This window comes from Pan troglodytes, chromosome 1 (genome assembly GCF_028858775.2).
Source record: "Pan troglodytes isolate AG18354 chromosome 1, NHGRI_mPanTro3-v2.0_pri, whole genome shotgun sequence".
Lineage (NCBI taxonomy): Eukaryota > Metazoa > Chordata > Mammalia > Primates > Hominidae > Pan > Pan troglodytes.
Genome location: NC_072398.2, coordinates 165,790,532 through 165,809,016, shown reverse-complemented (window position 1 = coordinate 165,809,016; position 18,485 = coordinate 165,790,532). Strand labels below are relative to the sequence as shown.

General features: G+C 42.7%; 1 protein-coding gene across 5 annotated transcripts in view; it reads left to right on the top strand.

Annotated features, from left to right (window-relative positions):
* Nucleotides 1-18,485, top strand: part of AK4 (adenylate kinase 4) — an 84,686-nt gene that overhangs the window by 40,460 nt on the left and 25,741 nt on the right. For all 5 annotated transcript variants that reach the window (XM_513462.9, XM_054683974.2, XM_016920004.4 and 2 more), the window contains one exon: nt 2,509-2,628. In XM_513462.9, the coding sequence (XP_513462.3) occupies nt 2,509-2,628 (120 nt within the window). The remainder of the gene's footprint in view (nt 1-2,508; nt 2,629-18,485) is intronic.

Below are 18,485 nucleotides of genomic sequence, written 5' to 3'. Positions count from 1 at the left end.
GGAATTGGTGACCAGCCTGGCCAACATGGTGAAACCCTGTCTCTACTAAAAATACAGAAATTAGTTGGGCGTGGTGGCGCACATCTATAATCCCAGCTACTTGGGAGGCTGGGGCAGGAGAATCGCTTGAACCCGGGAGGCAGAGGTTGCGATGAGCAGAGATCACACTACTGCATTCCAGCCTGGGTGACAGAGTGAGACTCCATAGCAAAAAAAATAAAAATAAAAGACAGTGGGGTCAAATGATTCTTGAGCCTTTTTCTAGTAATATAATTCTGCTTTGTGTTTTTATTTTTACTTTTTTTTCTTGTTTGAGATGGAGTCTTGCTCTGTCGCCCAGGTTGGAGTGCAGTGGCGTGATCTTGGCTCACTGCAAGCCCCGCCTCCTGGGTTCACACCATTCTCCTGCCTCAGTCTCCCGAGTAGCTGGAACTACAGGCGCCTGCCACCACACCTGGCTAATTTTTTGTATTTTTAGTAGAGACGGGGTTTCACCGTGTTAGCCAGGATGGTCTTGATCTCCTGACCTCGTGATCCACCCACCTCAGCCTCCCAAAGTGCTGGGATTACAGGCTTGAGCCACCGCGCCCGACCTACTTATATATTTTTTTGAGATGGAGTCTCGCTGTCGCCTGGGCTGAAATGCAGTGGCACGATCTTGGCTCACTGCAACCTCCGCCTCCCAGGTTCAAGTGATTCTCCTGCCTCAGCCTCCTGAGTAGCTGGGATTATAGGTGCCCGCCACCTAATTTTTTTTTTTTTTGCGATGGAGTCTTGCTCTGTCACCCAGTGCAGTGGCGCAGTCTTGGCTCACTGCAACCTCTGCCTACTGGATTCAAGCGATTCTTCTGTCTCAGCCTCCCAAGTAGCTGGGATTAGAGGCACCCACCACCACACTCAGCTAATTTTTGTATTTTTTAGTAGAGATGGTATTTCACCATGTTAGCCAGGCTGGTCTCGAACTCTTGACCTCAGGTGATCCGCCTGCCTCGACCTCCCAAAGTGCTGGGATTACAGGCGTGAGCCACCACACCTGGCTCTTTGTGTTTTTAAAAAAACTGAATTGGTCTGTTGAGAATGTGATTCTCTTTTTTTTTTTTTTTTTTTTTTTGAGATGGAGTTGTTGCCCAGACTGGAGTGCAATGGCGCAATCTCGGCTCACCGCAACCTGCGCCTCCTGGGTTCAAGTGATTCTCATGCCTCAGCCTCCCGAGTAGCTGGGATTACAGGCATGCACCACCATGCCTGGCTAGTTTTGTATTTTTAGTAGAGACAGGGTTTCTCCATGTTGGTCAGGCTGGTCTCATACTCCCGACCTCAGGTGATCTGCCTGCCTCGGCTTCCCAAAGTGTTGGGATTACAGGCGTGAGCCACTGCGCCCAGCTGAGAATGTGATTCTTAGCATTCATTATAAGTTCCCCAGAGAGCAGAGGATTTCATTTGTGGTAAAACACATACGCGTGCACACACACACACACACACAAAACACACATGTAGTTCTTAGAAATGTACAGATTTAAACTGATAGTTTGTTCTGCTGAACCTAACTCAGAATTTCTACATATAGGAAATTAATGTTTTAAATGAAGATAGAAGCAGTTTTCTCCTGAAAGTATTTATGTGGTTTTGTTAAAACTTCACATCCTTTTATGAACTTGGCATTCCACTAATAACACTCAGCTGCTTTTACAACTGTGTCAGCAAGGTGCCATCTGCTTATATTGAGGTTGATGAAAAGAAGTAAAGCTGTTGTTGTTTGTATTATGTGGCATTCTTTTTAGATCCCTGGAACTTTTTTCCTCTGGTCTCTGTAAGAAATGGTTGTGCTTCTCATCTTCCTTTAGTCTTCTGTACATTGTTAACACGTTCCTTGTTAACATAAACTGTTGAGAGGCTCAGTGCCCAATTTGTGGCCTACCTCTAGGAATTATCCAGGGCTTCTCTTTGTCAGCTTTTTAATGTACCATCCTGCTTCTTGACCTTATTTTCTACTCTTATTTTTCTCTTGCCCAATTTATCTTTCTTTTTTTCTTTCCTGCTTTCTTGGTTTCTTTCTTTCTTTTTTTTTTTTTTTGAGACAGGGTCTTCTCCTGTTGCCCAGGCTGGCATTCAGTAGTGCAGCCAATGAGCTTGAGCTCACTGCAAGTGCAAACTCCTGGGCTTAAGTGATCCTCCCACCTCATCCTCCCAAAGTACCAGAAGTACAGGCATGAGCCACACACCTGGCCACTGTTTCTTTCTTCCTTTTTTTTTTTGGACAGGGCGGGGGGTGGTGCTATGCTATCTCAAAGAGCTGCTTTTATAATTTTTTGGGAGATAAATGTGTTAAATAAGCAACAGTCCCACCTTATTGACGTGAATATTTTAAAAACTTAAAACATGTCTACAAGTTCCTAGAAATTTCTTCCCACATCAGGAAGGATGGAGAGAAGGCAAAACTAAGAGTTGGTAAGCTTTGTGTTTGGGAAATTTTCTTGAATACCTCTTTTTTTCTTGTCTTTTTAATAGAAGTTGGTGAGATGGCAAAGCAGTATATAGAGAAAAGTCTTTTGGTTCCAGACCATGTGATCACACGCCTAATGATGTCCGAGTTGGAGAATAGGCGTGGCCAGCACTGGCTCCTTGATGGTGAGTTGAAACTGTGGGTAAACCGAATTTCTGGGAATAGTCAGTTAAGGTCTTGCACACTCCCTTAACTTCTTACCGAATGGAAAATGCCTTATTTTCTAAACTTTCTGTCATTTATTTAATATTGCAATTTGGCAACATGATAGGAACCCATTGTGGTGAAGCCTCTTATTTCTTCTGTCTCCAGATCACCATCATGAGAACCACTGACTTGAAGCAAATATTCACTAAATTTCTGTTATTGCTTCAGCCCTTTTGTTTCTGTAAGCCATCCTGAGTATAACTCCTCTTCAATCAGAGGTTCTTTCATTCACCACAGGGCACACAAAATACAATTATGAGTTATTATTTTTCACCTGTCAGATTAACAGAGATAGAAGATCGGAAAATCCTTTATTGAGTATGTAGGAAACAAATACTGTTGAAAGTATAAAATGAGCAACCTTTGTAGAGCAGTTAGCATTATATATACTTTCTGATCCAGCAGTTCCATTCTGGATTTCTGCCTAAAGATGCAAGGAGGTTTATTTCAGCATTATTGGTAAATAAGAGGACACTGTTACTGACACTATAAAAGAATCATTATATATGTGGTATTCTGAGGACACAAAGAAGAAAATTATTCTATTGGTAGGAGGAGGGGTTGGAACAACTGTATGGAAAGTGATGAATAGATAGATGGTCCTCAGATAGATGAGTGGGGATAGGGAAGGTAGGTTTTTTTTTTTTTTCAGCAGAGGGACAATGTGAACAGGGTGAAAGGGGAATGAGTTATCTTAGTATTTTTTCTGAGCCTGCAAGCAGAGGTTGGCAGAGGAAATCCTCGGGTGGATAGCCTTTGAATTTGCCATAAAGATGGTGGAACTGGATTTTGTTGGCTTTAGGGAGCACTGAAGAGTTGTTAAGTAGGGGTATAATATGATCATATTTCTCTCAGAAAGACTATTCTGTTAGCAGCACAGGAGAGATTAGGTGCTGGGGCATGGAGGAGAGTTGTGACTACAAACCAGAGATCATTGGAATAACTGGACTAAGGGATGTCGAAGGCCTGAATTTAAGCAATAATAGCAGTGGGATGGAAAGGAGGCACCATTCATAAGAGAGTGGATTGAGGAAAAAGAATTGATAGGAGTTGTGGCTGATGTTAGGTACTACAGCCCCAGGGTTTTCTTTTATTGCCTTTCAGGCTTTTTGAGTTTCTCAGCTTTCATCACCCTCTCTACACTTACCTAGGCATGTTAATTTCTCTAGACTCTACTTTTAACTCACAGAAGTTAGCCCTTTTCTTAGTCTGTTTTCTGCTGCTACAACAGAGTACTTTGGACTGGGCAATTTATAAAGAAAAGAAATTTATTTCTCATGGTTCTAGAGGCTGGAAAGTCCAGGAGCATGGTGTCAGCATCTGATGAGGGCCTTCTTGCTGCATCATCCCATGGCAGAAGGCATCAAATGGGGAAGAAGTGCATGCCTCTGAGAGGGAATGGGAGCCGAACTTATCCTTTTATCAGGAGCCTATTGTTTTATCTAGAACCCACTTCTGTGATAAAAGCATTAACTCATTCATGAGGGCAGAGCCTTTGTGACCTAATTACCTCTTAAAGGCTCCATCTCCCATAACATTACATTGCCAATTAAATTTCAACATGAGTTTTGGAGGGGACATTCAAACCTTAGCATTCTGCCCCTACCCACCTCCCCCTCCAAAACAACTCATGTCCTTCTCACATACAAAATATATTCATTCTATCCTATTAGCCCCCAAAGTCTTAACTTAGCATCAACTCAAAAGTCCAAGCTAAATCAGACATAGGTGAGACTTATAAAGTACAATTCATCCTGAGACAAATTCCCTTCAGCTGTGAGCCTGTGAAATCAAAGCAAGTCATCTACTTCCAAAATGCTATGGTAGGAAGGTGTATGATGGACATTCCCATTCCAAAGGAAGAAATAGGCAAGAAGAAAGGGGCAGGTGGTCACTGATAAGTCCAAAATCCAACAGGGGAGACATTAAGTCTTAAAGATGGGGAATAATCTCTGTGGACTCCATATTCTGCCTCCTGGGCACACTGGGATGGGAGTTGGGCTCCCAGGGCCTCAGAAGCCCCACCCTCTGTGGCTTTGCTGGGTTCAATCCACTCAGCAGCTCTCATGGGTTGGAGTTGTATACTGGTGGATTTACAGTTCTGGGGTGTTGACAGTGGCCCACCCCCATGGCTCCATTAGGCATTGCCCTAGTGGGGACTCTGTGGCAGCCTTGACCCTACAGTTCCACTGGGCATTGTCCTAATGGGGGCTGTCTGCAGTGGCTCTGTTCTGCAATAGATTTCTGCCTGGGCCTACCAGGGGCATTCTTTGAAATTTAGGTGGAGGAAGCCATGCTCTGTAGGTCTTGCATTCTGTGAGATGCCACCAAGGCTTATCCCTTTCTGAGCAGGTGGAGCCACGCCTGAGTTATGGTTGAGGAGGCCAAGGAATGCTATCCATCTTCTGAAACCATTCTACCCTCCTAGATCTCTGGGTCTGTGATGGGAGGGGCAGTCTGGAAGATCTCTGAAATGCCTTTTAGGTCTGTTGTCCGTTGTCTTGATTGATAGCACCTGGCTTCCTTCTAGCCATGCTAATCTCTTTAGCAATAGGTTGTTTGACCACACACTTAATATTCCCTCTGGAACATGCTTTTCCACTCTTTACATGGCCATGCCGAGAATTTTCCAAATTCTTCTGTTTTGCTTCTCTTTTAACTATATGGTTATCCCTCAGTATCTGCTGACAGTAAGGGGTGTGGGAAGGGATTGGTTCCAGGACCACCCCCTCATACCAAAATCCATGCTTACTCAAGCCCCACGGTCGGCCCTGTGGAACCCATGGGTACGAAAAGTCAGTCCTCCATGTGCAAGGGTTTTGCATCCTGCAAATACTGTATGCATTTGGTTGCGAATGTGGAACCCAGTGATATGGAAGCCCGACTGTATTTATTGAAAAAATCCTTGGCCCATGTTGTGGCTCACACCTGTAATCCCAACACTTTGGGAAGCTGAGGTGGGCAGATCACTTCAGGCCAGGAGACCAGCCTGGGCAACATTGCAAAACCTCATCTCTACAAAAATTAGCCGGGTGTGGTGGCATGTGCCTATAATCCCAGCTACTTGGGAGCTGAGGTGAGAGGATCACTTTAGCCTGAGAGGTTGAGGCAGCAGTGAGGCATGATCACACCATTGCACTCCAGCCTGGATGACAGAGTGAGACCCTGTTTCAAAAGAAAAGAAAAAAATGTTTGTATAAAGTGTGCCCTCAGAGTTGAAACCCGTATCTTCAATGGGCAACTGTATTTGATTGTCTCTTTGCTCTCACATCGCATTTTATGCAATTAAAAGTAACCACACAGCAGCTTGAAAGCTTTACTGCTTAAGATACTTCTTCCACCACATATCCTAGTTCATTGCTCTTAAGTTTTGCAGTCCGTAAAGCCCTAGGGCACAGACAAAATTTGCCAAGGTCTTTGCAACCGTATAGCAAGAATAACCTTTACTCCAGTTTCTAATACGTTCTTTTCCATTTCTGTCTGAGATCTCATCAGAATGGACTTTACTGTCCAATTGCTGCTAATATTCCAGTCATGACCACTTGAGTAATTTCTTTTTTTTTTTTTTTTTTTTTTGAGATGAAGTCTCTGTCGCCCAGGCCAGAGTGCCATGGCCTGATCTCAGCTCACTGCAACCTCCACCTCCCAGGTTCAAGCAATTCTCTTGCCTCAGCCTCCCAAGTAGCTGGGACTATAGGCATGTGCCACCATGCCCAGCTAATTTTTGTATTTTTAGAAGAGACAGGGTTTCACCATGGTGGCCAGGCTGGTCTTGAACTCATGACCTCAGGTGATCCGCCCACCTCGGCCTCCCAAAGTGTTGGGATTACAGGCGTGAGCCACACCATGCCTGGCCCACTGAGTAATTTCTAAGAAGATTCAGACCTTCCCTACAGCTCCCCTCTTCTTTTGAGTCCTCACCAGAATTGCCCTTGATACATCATTCATGGCAATCTAGGGTGTTACTAGCTGCTTCCTCCAAATTCTTCAGCCTCTACCCATTACTTGGTTCCAAAGCTATGACCACATTTTTAGGTATTTGTTATGGAAACAGCCCCACTCCTTGGTATCCATTTTCTGTCTTAGCCTGTTTTGTGCTGCTATAACAGAATACCTCAGGTTGGGTAATTTATAAAGAAAATAAATTTATTTCTCACAGTTCTGGAGGCAGGGAAGAGTAAGACGATGGTTCTCACATTTGTTGAGAGCCTTCTTGCTGTGTGTTGGAAGGCAACACATGATGAGAAGGCTCACACAAGAGAGGGAATAAGGGGTTAAACTTACGCTTTTATCAGGAGCCCACTCCTGAGATAACCAACCCATTAATTCATCCATGAGGGCAGAGCTCTCATGACCTGATCATCTCTTAAAGGCCCCACCTCCCAATACCTTTAAATTGGCAATTAAATTTCAACATGAGTTTTGGAGAGAACATTCAAACTATAGCACCCCCCAATGCTTTTTGTCTGGGTATTCATCATGACTGATAAACTTTGACTTTGCCACCACGTAACAGTAATTTCTCTAGTTTACATTTTTAAATTGTGAGTCTTCTCATCTTGCAAAATGAATTTGTGTAGTTTTAGGGAACTTAAAAATCTGTGTTTAAAAAGGATCATCTGTGTTAAACTCCCCTGGAAAGAGAGTTAGTGTGATAATCGAGAGCATGGACCCGGGTGCTGCCAGACTGCCTGACTTGAATCCCCGCTCTGCCACTTTCTGGCAGCCTGTGTGACCCTGGGCCTCTGGTTGCTCATGAAACACAAATTAGCAAAGAGGGGCAAAGTGAGCAAATATATGTAAAGTGCTTAAAAGAGTGCTTGCCTTATATAAGTGCTGTATGAGTGTTTGTCATTATTTTGTGACTAGTGTACAGGTCCTGAAGTTTTTTGGGTGGGGGTGACTATTTGAAGTGTTCACTTCAAAAATAGCTCTAAAAGTATTTAGCCAGGCAGAATAAAAGTCAGTTTCAGTTATGGAATGTTTTCTGTATCTTTTCAGTGCTTGCTTTTGCCATGACTTCCTCTCAGGGTTGAATAACTGAAGTTCTTTGACATCATAGGCCTGTTTTAGTAAAGTACGTCAGCCTCCCAAGTGATTTGGTTAGTATTTTTCTCCTTGAAAACCCATCTGGTCACTTTTTCAGTTGCGATTTTTCTTTAAAGCTCTGGAATAAATCCATTTGGCAAGGTGTGGAGTGCGAGGGATGCCTGGTTCCTATGTTCAGCTTTAGACTCCTTATGTTACACAGGCACATGCTCTGCGGAGGACGTGCCTGTTGAGCGTGCTAAAGGTGATTGAATGTGGAAAGGTCGAAAAAGGCATTCTGATGACAGATGACTCATCATCTTGGTCCATATGGCTGTAGAGAGGCATCCTGCAAAGTGTGGGTGGAAATGAGTGAGTGGATCCAAGCCAAGGGAACCCCAAGTGGGGATGTGGGGAGGGGAGGGAGGGTGAGTGCTCTGTGGTTTGGTCAGCTTTGCTCTTGCTAAAAAAAATGTTCAGCACTACCTTCCCTTCACCGTGCTTTCCAGTTGGGTAAGAAATATTCTTGTTTTGTTTTGTTTTGTTTTGTTTTGAAATGGAGTCTCTCTCTGTCACCCAGGCTGGAGTGCAGTGGCATATCTTGGTTCACTGCAACCTCTGCCTCCTGGGTTCAAGCGATTCTCCTTCCTCAGCCTCCCGAGTAGCTGGGATTACAGGTGCACACCACCATGCCTGGCTAATTTTTTGTATTTTTAGTAGAGATGGGGTTGCACCATGTTTGCCAGGCTTGTCTTGAACTACTGTCCTCAAGTGATCTGCCTGCCTCGGCTGCCCAAAGTGCTGGGATTACAGGCGTGAGCCACTGCACCTGGCTAATTTTTCACTTTTTTAAAAAAGGGTCACATATTAGACCGTTTTCACACTGCTGATAAAGACATACCCAAGACTGGGTAATTTATACAAGAAAAAGGGTTTAATGGACTTACAGTTCCACGTGGCTTGGGAGGCCTCACAATCGTGGCAGAAGGCAAGGAGGAGCAAATCACATCATACCTGGATGGCAGCAGGCAAAGAGAGACAGCTTGGCAGGGAACTCCCATTTTTAGAACTATCAGATCTCATGAAACTTACTCAGTATCATGAGAACAGCACGGAAAAGGCCTGCCCCCATAATTCAGTTACCTCCTACCAGGTTCATCCCATGACATGTGGGAATTGTGGGAGCTACAGTTCAAAGATAAGACTTGGGTGGGGACAGCCAAACCACATCAGGCCAGCAGTGAGGTATAGCCATAGAGAGAGATGTATTAGTAACTGTTTTTTTCATTTCTAAACTTGCCTGCTTACCTGTGCCTTGAAATAGTAATCTAGAAGTTCCCCAAATCGGTTCTAATTTATCTTTATGTACCAAGATGTAGTAGAATTATCTGCCATATGATTTTAGGGGTAACTATCAAAATATTTTAAATTGGTATTTCAAAGTTTGGTTTTGTAGAAAACAACCTTAAATTTTGGAATTGTAAATGAAATGTAATTTAATCCTTTTCATTGGTAATAATGATAACCTTTAGCACGAGAGTCATCATTTGGTCCATGGTTGTATTTAGAACCTGGTTTGTTTGTTTCATTCTGTGCAGTGTTGAACACTAACAAGTGCTTTCTGAAGGTAATTCTGTTTTTAGCATAAGTCAGAGTTGTTGAATGTGTGCAGTGTTTGTGTCTATTTTCCCTGAGAGCTAAATGATTTCAGACTTGAGATGTTCCTGGCTATGCACTCACTTAGAGCCCTTGGTGTAGGTGTATGTTCAGAAACCAAACTATAGATGCTGGAGCCAGAGTATTTTGCCTTGATTTTGCGAATGTGTTTTACCATACGAGGCTGGTACGTAACAACTCTGACCTTATCCTCTCCACATTTTTCCTTCTGATTCAGACCTCTGAGGAGTGTCACATCCCACTGGGCAACATATGTCTATAGAAAAAAGCCAACAGTATCTTCTGAATCACATCTTTTAGGAAATGCCAAGGGTAATTTTTTTTCTTCTGTTGCCCTTGTGAGTCTAGGGTATCTTTCAAGAATAAAGTGTATAATAGATTTGTTTAGAAGGTTACTGAAGAATTCTGCTTTCATAATTAAAAAAACAGCTTTTTTTCCTGTGTGTATGTGTAGGAGGGCAGTAGTTTATCTTAGTCATTTATCTTTAAATATTTAGCCCTGAAAAATCATAGCCACATAACCCTTCTATCTCAGGTTGTTACTAAGGCAGTGATGTATATTCTGGTATCTTGAATGGAAAGTTTAAAGCAATTGTGGTGATTTCTAAAGTTGTAAAATTTGTGGAGCTCTACTAGGGTGCTGTGGCCATCTATGCCTGCCAAATGTGGATTGCACAATTAAAATGTTGGGTTCCTCACTGGGATTGTTCTTGACATAACCATGATTTGCCCCTCTCATTGTAGCTCTGTTCATTCAGTAAGCATTATTATATCTAATAGGTCCTGAATATTTCTAAAGTGAATAAAGTGCAAGTATGACTAACTTTGCACTAGGCTGGTGACAGTGAAGAAGAATGTGTGGAAAAGAAGGATTAGAGGTAGACTAAGCTTGTCAGGGAGCTCCTGACATAGGAGGGTTCAGAGACATATATTCAGCCACACATGGTACAGGTGAGGTGTTCCAAGAGGTAAGTGGAATGATTTTTGCAAGTAAGGAGTGGCATTTTTGGTCAAAATGATTGCATGAAAAAAGATGGGTGTGTATTTAGATTAGTCTTAGTGCTACATTTTTGGAAACTCTATCCATGCCCCAAGATAATGTAAATATGCCTGACAGTTTTTTTTTTTTTCCATCATCCAAAATTCTGATTTGAGGAGACAATTGGGTGTGGTGGCTTATGCTTGTAATCCCAGCAGTTTGGGAGACAGAGGCAGGAGGATCACTTGAGCCCAGGAGTTTGAGACCAGCCTGGGCAACACGATGAAAGCCCTCTCTACAAAAATATAGAAAAATTACCTGGGCATGGTGGTGCATGCCTATCTATACTCACAGCTAGTCAGAGGCTGAGGTGGGAGGATCACCTGAGCCTGAGCCTGGGGAGGTCAAAGCTGCAGTGAGCCGAGATCGTGCCACTGCACTCCAGCCTGGGCGACAGAGCGAGACTCTGCCTCAAAAAAAAAAAAAAAAAAAAAAGAATTTGGGCAGTGACCCTTAGATGAATGTTATTTTCTTTGTTGGCATTTCCCCCCCTGGACTTTGAAGGTAGAGTTTGATCAAGGCATTTTTTTACTGTGTGTTTGCATGAAGGATCAGCAGTTATTTGTTGAGTTTGGTTTGCATAAAAAAATTATTTTTGGGCTGGGTGCGGTGGCTCACGCCTGTAATCCCAGCACTTTGGGAGGCGGAGGTGGGCGAGTCACGAGGTCAGGAGTTCGAGACCAGCCTGGCCAACATGGTGAAACCCCATCTTTATTAAAAATACAAAAAATTAGCTGTGCGTGGTGGTGGGTGCCTGTAGTCCCAGCTACTCGGGAGGCTAAGGCAGGAGAATCGCTTGAACCCAGGAGGCGGAGGTTGCAGTGAGCCGAGATTGTGCTACTGTACTTTAGCCCAGGTGACAGTGCAGTAGCCCAGGTGACTCCATCTCAAAAAAGAAAAAAAAAATTTGTAGCCAGATAACTGTAACAGTGTTCCCCTGAATGCTGTGTCTTTAAGTTTGTGTTGTAAAGCAGGTTTGACAATTTTTATCATGTTAGAAGAAAGAATTGTAAAACCCAAGACCTATGTTTGATTATATAGCTTGAGTATCTCTTATCCAGAATGCTTGGGACCAGAAGTATTTTGGATTTCAGATTTTTTGGATTTTAGAATGTCTGCCTTATACTTAACTGGTTGGGTATCTCTAATCCAAAAAAATGCAAAATCTGAGATGCTCCAATAGGCATTTTCTTTGAGGATCATGTTGGCACTCAAAATTTTGGATTTTGGAGCATTTCAGATTTCAGATTTTCCTATTAGGGATACTCGTACTTTCTAACACGATAAGTATTTGGATATTCTCAAATAAAATAATTTGTAGACATATAATTAATTTCAAGTTAAATAGTGCACTAAGAGAGACCAAATGACTTTGCTAGAAGAAGATGGGCAATAAGAAGAAAGAGTGTATCTACTTCACATAACACTAGGTAACAGGTTTTTGTTTTGTTTTGTTTTGACGGAATTTTGTTTTTGCTGCCCAGGCTGGAGTGCAATGGTGCGATCTTGGCTCACTGCAACCTCTGCGTCACAGGCTCAAGTGATTCTCCTGCTTCAGACTCCTGAGTAGCTGGGATTATAGGTGCCTGCCACTATGCCTGGCTAATTTTTTGTATTTTTAGTAGAGACGGGGTTTCACTATGTTGGCCAGGCTGGTCTCAAACTCCTGACCTCAGGTGATCTGCCCACCTCAGCCTCCCAAAGTGCTGTGATTACAGGTGTGAGCCACCGTGCCCAGTCTAGGTAACAGTTTTCTAAACAGAGTAATACTGGTTGAATTACACAGGAAATACCACTATTCAGTGGGGTTAAGTTACGAAGAGACATTTGGGTGACATGTGACCTGAAATTTTAGCACACTGCCATCTTCTTACACACTTTATCCAAAGTACACAGCCTGATCAGACTTCGTATCTAGCTGCTGATTCCACTGAAGCTATTGCAACTCCTTTGTTAATGCTCCCAGGTGATCGCATGCATTTCTTCTGGTGCTAAGCATTCATAATTTTCTATAAGTATTTATTGATCAGCAGCTGTGTGCCAGACACCACAGTAGAGCAACAAAGAGACTAGGTGGGGCCTGGCTCTCCTGATACTCAGAATCCAGTGGTGTTTTCAGCTGGGTTTTGTTTTGTTTTGTTTTTTGTTTTTTTTTGAGACGGAGTCTCGCCCTGTCCCAGGCTGAGTGCAATGGCGCGATCTTGGCTCACTGCAACCTCCACCTCTTGGGTTCAAGCGATTCTCCTGCCTCAGCCTCCCAAGTAGCTGGGACTACAGGCAGTGCCACCACGCCCAGCTAATTTTTGTATGTTTAGTAGAGACGGGGTTTCGCCATGTTGGCCAGGATAGTCTCCATCTCTTGACCTTGTGATCTGCCCACCTAGGCCTCCCAAAGTGCTGGGATTACAGGTGTGAGCCACCACACCCAGCCAGTTTTCAGCTTTTTTGCTACCCTAGGCAGTGAGGGTTATCTTTAATTTCTTTAACTTAAATCAAAGCCCTGATAACTCACTTTTTCTCTTAGTGACTTTTCCTACGTTCTGCACCCTTGCTGTCAATATGAGCTCAGAGTAGCTGACTGAAAAACATGATAAAGCCTTGGCTCTCTTCTCTTTCTCATTTGTTATAGATTCTGTCCTGCGTTCGTGTCCTCCATGTCCATTTCCAGTGTTTTTCTTCTGATTGATCTGACTGCTGCTTTGGGGTGAGGAACAGTTGTACCACAGTATAGTAGACAATGGTGGCTTATCTTATGTGTGTCTCAGAGATTGACTAGATTTTAACATTAAGGAACATTAAGGGGACAATATGGAAAACATATGTATACACATATTTGACTAGACCCTAGCAAAGCTTGGTTCATCGATCAATAAACAAATTGAGTATACATTTTTTGTGTCTTGATAAGCTAGGCATCCGTCATTCCCAAGAGGGAGTAGCATGATTCCTGACCTCATAGTCCAGGAGTGCCGCACAAATGGTTGCAGAATAGGTAGGGTCTTGGGAGCACCAGTGAAGAGAGAGTGAAAGGTGACGGCTGGCGCAGAGAGGGAAGTAACTGACCCTTTTTTGAAGGTGAGGGAGGCAGGTATTAGGAAGGCTTCCTGGAGAAGCTGACACCCAGAACCATAATTGGAAGGTGGGAATGAAGCACATTTTAGAGGGAGGGAAGATCACATGGAAAAGCTCTAGAGGTATGAAACAACATGGTGTATTCTGGAAACCACAAGTAGTTGGGTAACCCTGGAGCTAAAAATATGAGCAGATGAGGCTGGACAAGTGGACAGGGGCAAAAGTTAACCTTTCATGAAATTTAGAAACAGGGAGTTGAGTAAGCATCAAAGTTAATATTAAAAATGAGTGAGGGGGAGTTAAAAGTAAAATTTAAAACTTTGAGTTTAAAAGTGTGAACAACATATTTTTTAACTCTACTTCCAACATTTAAAAATTAACTGGATTGGCTGGGCGTGGTGGCTCACGCTTGTAATCCTAGCAATTTAGGAGGCTGAGATGGGCGGATCACAAGGTCAGGAGATTGAGACCGTCCTGGCTAACATGGTGAAACCCCATCTCTACTAAAAATACGAAAAATTAGCCGGGCGTGGTTGCAGGTGCCTGTAGTTCCAGCTACTCAGGAGACTGAGGCAGGAGAATAGCACAAACCCAGGAGGCAGAGCTTGCAGTGAGCTGAGATCGCGTCACTGCACTCCAGTCTGGGCAACTGAGTGAGACTCCGTCTCAAAAATAAAATAAAATAAAATAAAAATTAACTGGATTATTAACCTTTTAAATTTAGATTTACATTTGACATTAAACTGTGGTTTCTCTGTATTTGGGTGTGTCTTGACTTACATGTTCAGATGCACCTAGCCCATTTGCCATTGCTGCTTAATTAGCAGTTGATAAAGTAAGGTACAGGATGAAATACTTCAACTCCTAAGTTTAGGTGTTAGGAGAACCTGCTTCCCTAATTTATGAAACAGGTAATTCATCCAATTCCTGGGAATTGGATGAATTAAGAAAATTCATTACAAAGCATCATTCAAGGCATTTGAGGGCATACTTTGCTAATTGCTAATTTAATAATAATTATTGTGCACTTACAATGCACAAACCATGATGCTAAGAAGACATTAACATGGTAGAAAAAGCATGGGTTTATGAATCAGACCTGAATATCAGTCTGTAACTTACAAGCTGCTGCGTAGTCTTTTTTTTTTTTTTTTTTTTAAGATGGGGTTGTGCTCTGTCACCCAGACTGGAGTGTAGTGGCACCATCATAGCTCACTGCAGCCTCAAACTGGGTTCAGGTGATTGATCCTCCCATCTCAGCTCCCTGAGTAGCTGAGACTACAGATGCAGGCCACCACGCCTGGCCAATTTTAAAACTTATTGTAGAAATGGGATTTTGCTATGTTGCCCAGGCTAGTCTTGAACTCCTATCCTCAAGCAATCCTCCTGTCTCAGCCCCTCAGAGTGCTGAGATTACAGTCATGAGCCACTGTGCCGAGCTGTATAGTCTTGAGCAAGCAGAGTTTTCTTTCTTGGATTCTTTTTCTTCATCCATAAAATTAGCACGTTCATGGCATAGGTTTGTGAGGATTGACTAACAAATGTAAAACTCTTAGTGGAGTTCTGGAAAATAGGTCATCAAATGTTAGACATTTGATATTATTATTTATTATAATTGATCTTAAGCTCCAATAGAAATACCTTGATACTTACATAGATGTTAGGACTTAACATTTCAATAACTTACTGAGAAACTTCACAAAAAATACTGTCATTCTAATGAATAAGGATCAACATATTCACCCCTCATAAAGCACATTTGGGCAAAGCATGAAATCACCCCTCTTGGCCCAGCGCGATGGCTCACATCTGTAATCCCAGCACTTTTGGAGGACGAGGTGGGTGGATCACTTGAGGTCAGGAGTTCAAGACCAGCCTGACCAATATGGTGAAACCCCATCTCTACTAAAAATACAAAAATTAGCCAGGCGTGGTGGTGTGCGCCTGTAATCCCAGCTACTTGGGAGGGCTGAGGCAGGAGAATTGCTTGAACCTGGGAGGCGGAGGTTGCAGTGAGCTGAGACCGTGCCATTGCACTCCAGCCTGGGCAATGAGAGCGAAACTCTGTCTCAAAGAAAAAAAAAAAAATCACCCCTCCTCCGTTAAACCTTGTGTAGTAATGTAAAACAAAACAATGTAAAACTCTTGATTGTCCTGTCACCAATAAGAGAACCCAGATTTTGGAGAGATGGACAGGTTGATTAGGGAGAATGAGATGTGGAAAACTGCAGAGAATTTAATTTTATCTTTTTCTGTAATACATGATCACTATAAAACATCCAAGCCATATGGAAAAATGCAACGGAAAGCAACAAATCACCTGAAATTCCACCAGCCAGAAACAACCAGGGTGAACAGTTGAAAAGCATCATTCTAGATACCTCCCTGTGCACGTATGTAGATAGAAATGTGTAAGAAGGCATCAGACTTTATATGCTTTAAAAAAGTATTTAATCTTACTGAATTTTTTTTTTTTTTTAACATGGAGTCTAGCTGTGTCGCCCAGGCTGGAGTGCAGTGGCACAATCTCTGCTAACTGCAACCTCCACCTCCTGGGTTCAAGCGATTCTCCTGCCTCAGCCTCCCAAGTAGTGGGATTACAGGCACGCACCACCGTGACTGGCTAATTTTTTACATTTTTGATAGAGACAGGGTTTCACCATATTGGGCAGGCTGGTCTCAAACTACTGACCTCAAGTGACCCACCTGCTTTGGCCTCCCAAAGTGCTGGAATTCCAGGCGTGAGCCACCATACCTAGCCTTAATTTTACTCAAATTTAACAGTAACAAAACTAAAGTGAACCTGAAGGAGTTATTACTGAGCTTCAGATAAATCTTTGTTCATCACCAAGGATATTAATTCCTATGAGAGCTCTTCAACATTATAAAAGCCACTAGGAGACTGACATATTTGTTTTCTTTTGTTTTAAATTCACATTTCAAATTTAGACAGGAGGCATTGTCTTCACAGTGAACCCTGAGGGAACTTACACTTCCTTTAACCTCCTCTTACCCTTCGTCTCTCCCAGTTTTTGTTGGCTTTTGTCATTAAAAATTTATTACAGTTTTCTTCTGCAAATGTAATTCCTCAGTTTCTTACATTAAAAAAATTTAGGTGAATTCTGTGCACTGGTTCTTTTACCCACCTCTACTCATTTTATTTTGATTAATCTCTTGGTTATATCTCTGTGAATATACTAGAAATCATTGAAATGTACACTTTAAATGAATTAATTGTATGGTACGTGAACTGTATCTGAGTAAAGGTGCACTGCTGTTTAACACAGCTTTTTCATTCAACACTGGGTTGACTGGATTTTGCTGGATATTTTTTTCGTCCCTCCCTCCTCTCCCCTCCCTGCAGAAGAGCTCATAATAGGTTTGAGAATGTCTAATTTTTCTACAATTAGCTAACTGATATTTTTGAGTTGTTCTTGTGTCTTTCAAAACATTGCAACCATTGTTACATTTTCTTCTGGCCTGGTTCCCCATTCTATTTTATTTTTATTTGTTAAATAGAGACAGGTCTTGCTCTGGCACCCAGGCAAGAGTGCGATGGTGCAGTCGTGTTAATAGCTTGCTGCACTCTCAAACTCCTGGATCCTCCCGCCTCAGCCTCCCAAGTAGCTAGGACTACAGGTATATGCTGCCATGCCCAGCTAGTTTTTTATTTTTTGTTTAGCAGGGTCTTGCTGTGTTGCCCAGGCTGGTCTCGAACTCTTAGGCTCAAGCAATCTTCCTGCCTCAGCTCTCCAAAGTACTTGGATTTACAGGCGTGAGCCACTATGCACAGCCCTTTTCCACCTGTTTCAAGGTGATTTTTTTTCACCCCGTATAGACTTTCTAAAGAGTTATTTCTTCATACTTGAAGTCAGTAGAATAACTTGATGTTGTTTTTATTTATTTATGTCCTATATAGAGTGTATCCTCTTGATCTGCAATTCAGTTCTTTCCTTTCAGGGAAGTTTTCCTGTGTTATATCCTTTTTGTTATTTGTTCAGATTTCTATTTCTTTTTTTTTTTTTTTTTTGAGACGGAGTCTCGCTCTGTCGCCCAGGCTGGAGTGCAGTGGCGCGATCTCGGCTCACTGCAAGCTCCGCCTCCCGGGTTCACGCCATTCTCCTGCCTCAGCCTCCCGAGTAGCTGGGACTACAGGCGCCCGCTACCACGCCCGGCTAATTTTTTGTATTTTTAGTAGAGACGGGGTTTCACCGTGTTAGCCAGGATGGTCTCGATCTCCTGACCTCGTGATCCGCCCGCCTCGGCCTCCCAAAGTGCTGGGATTACAGGCGTGAGCCACCGCGCCCGGCCCAGATTTCTATTTCAATAATACTAGTTATATTGGATATTCTATTGACTATTTTTTGTCTTTATACTTTAAATTTTTCTTGCTTCTGTGTTTCCTTCTACTTTCAGGCACACTCATATCTTTTATTTTGAGGGCAGGAGAGAATGAAACTTTGTTTATATTCCGTAACTGTTTGATTATTTTTCAACCTGTATTTGCCATGCACCTGTGCTGTGGGCCCTTGCACTTACTGTTCCCTCTATCGGCAGTGCCCTGTCTCCAGATATCCGTGTGGATCGCTGGATACAGATCCCTGCACAGATAACCCTTCCTCAGAAGGTCTGTCTTGTACCATTCTGTCTACCTACGTCACTCTTCTTAAATTATTATAATGTGACATTATGTATTTATAAGCATATTTGATTTTCCATTCCTCCCCTATCCCTCCACCCCCAGTGCAGGCCCCAGAAAGCACAGGTTATATCCATTTTGTTCATGGCTATATTGCCAGTACCTATAACAGTGCTTGGCATGTAGTAAAGACTTGTACGTCCAGTTGTAGACAGGTCATGCCTGCAATCTGTAGCTGAGCCTTTAGAAGGTATACTTGAATTCTGTTACTTTTCTGGGGATAAAAATACGGGCCTATGGTGAAATCATTTACAAATTTC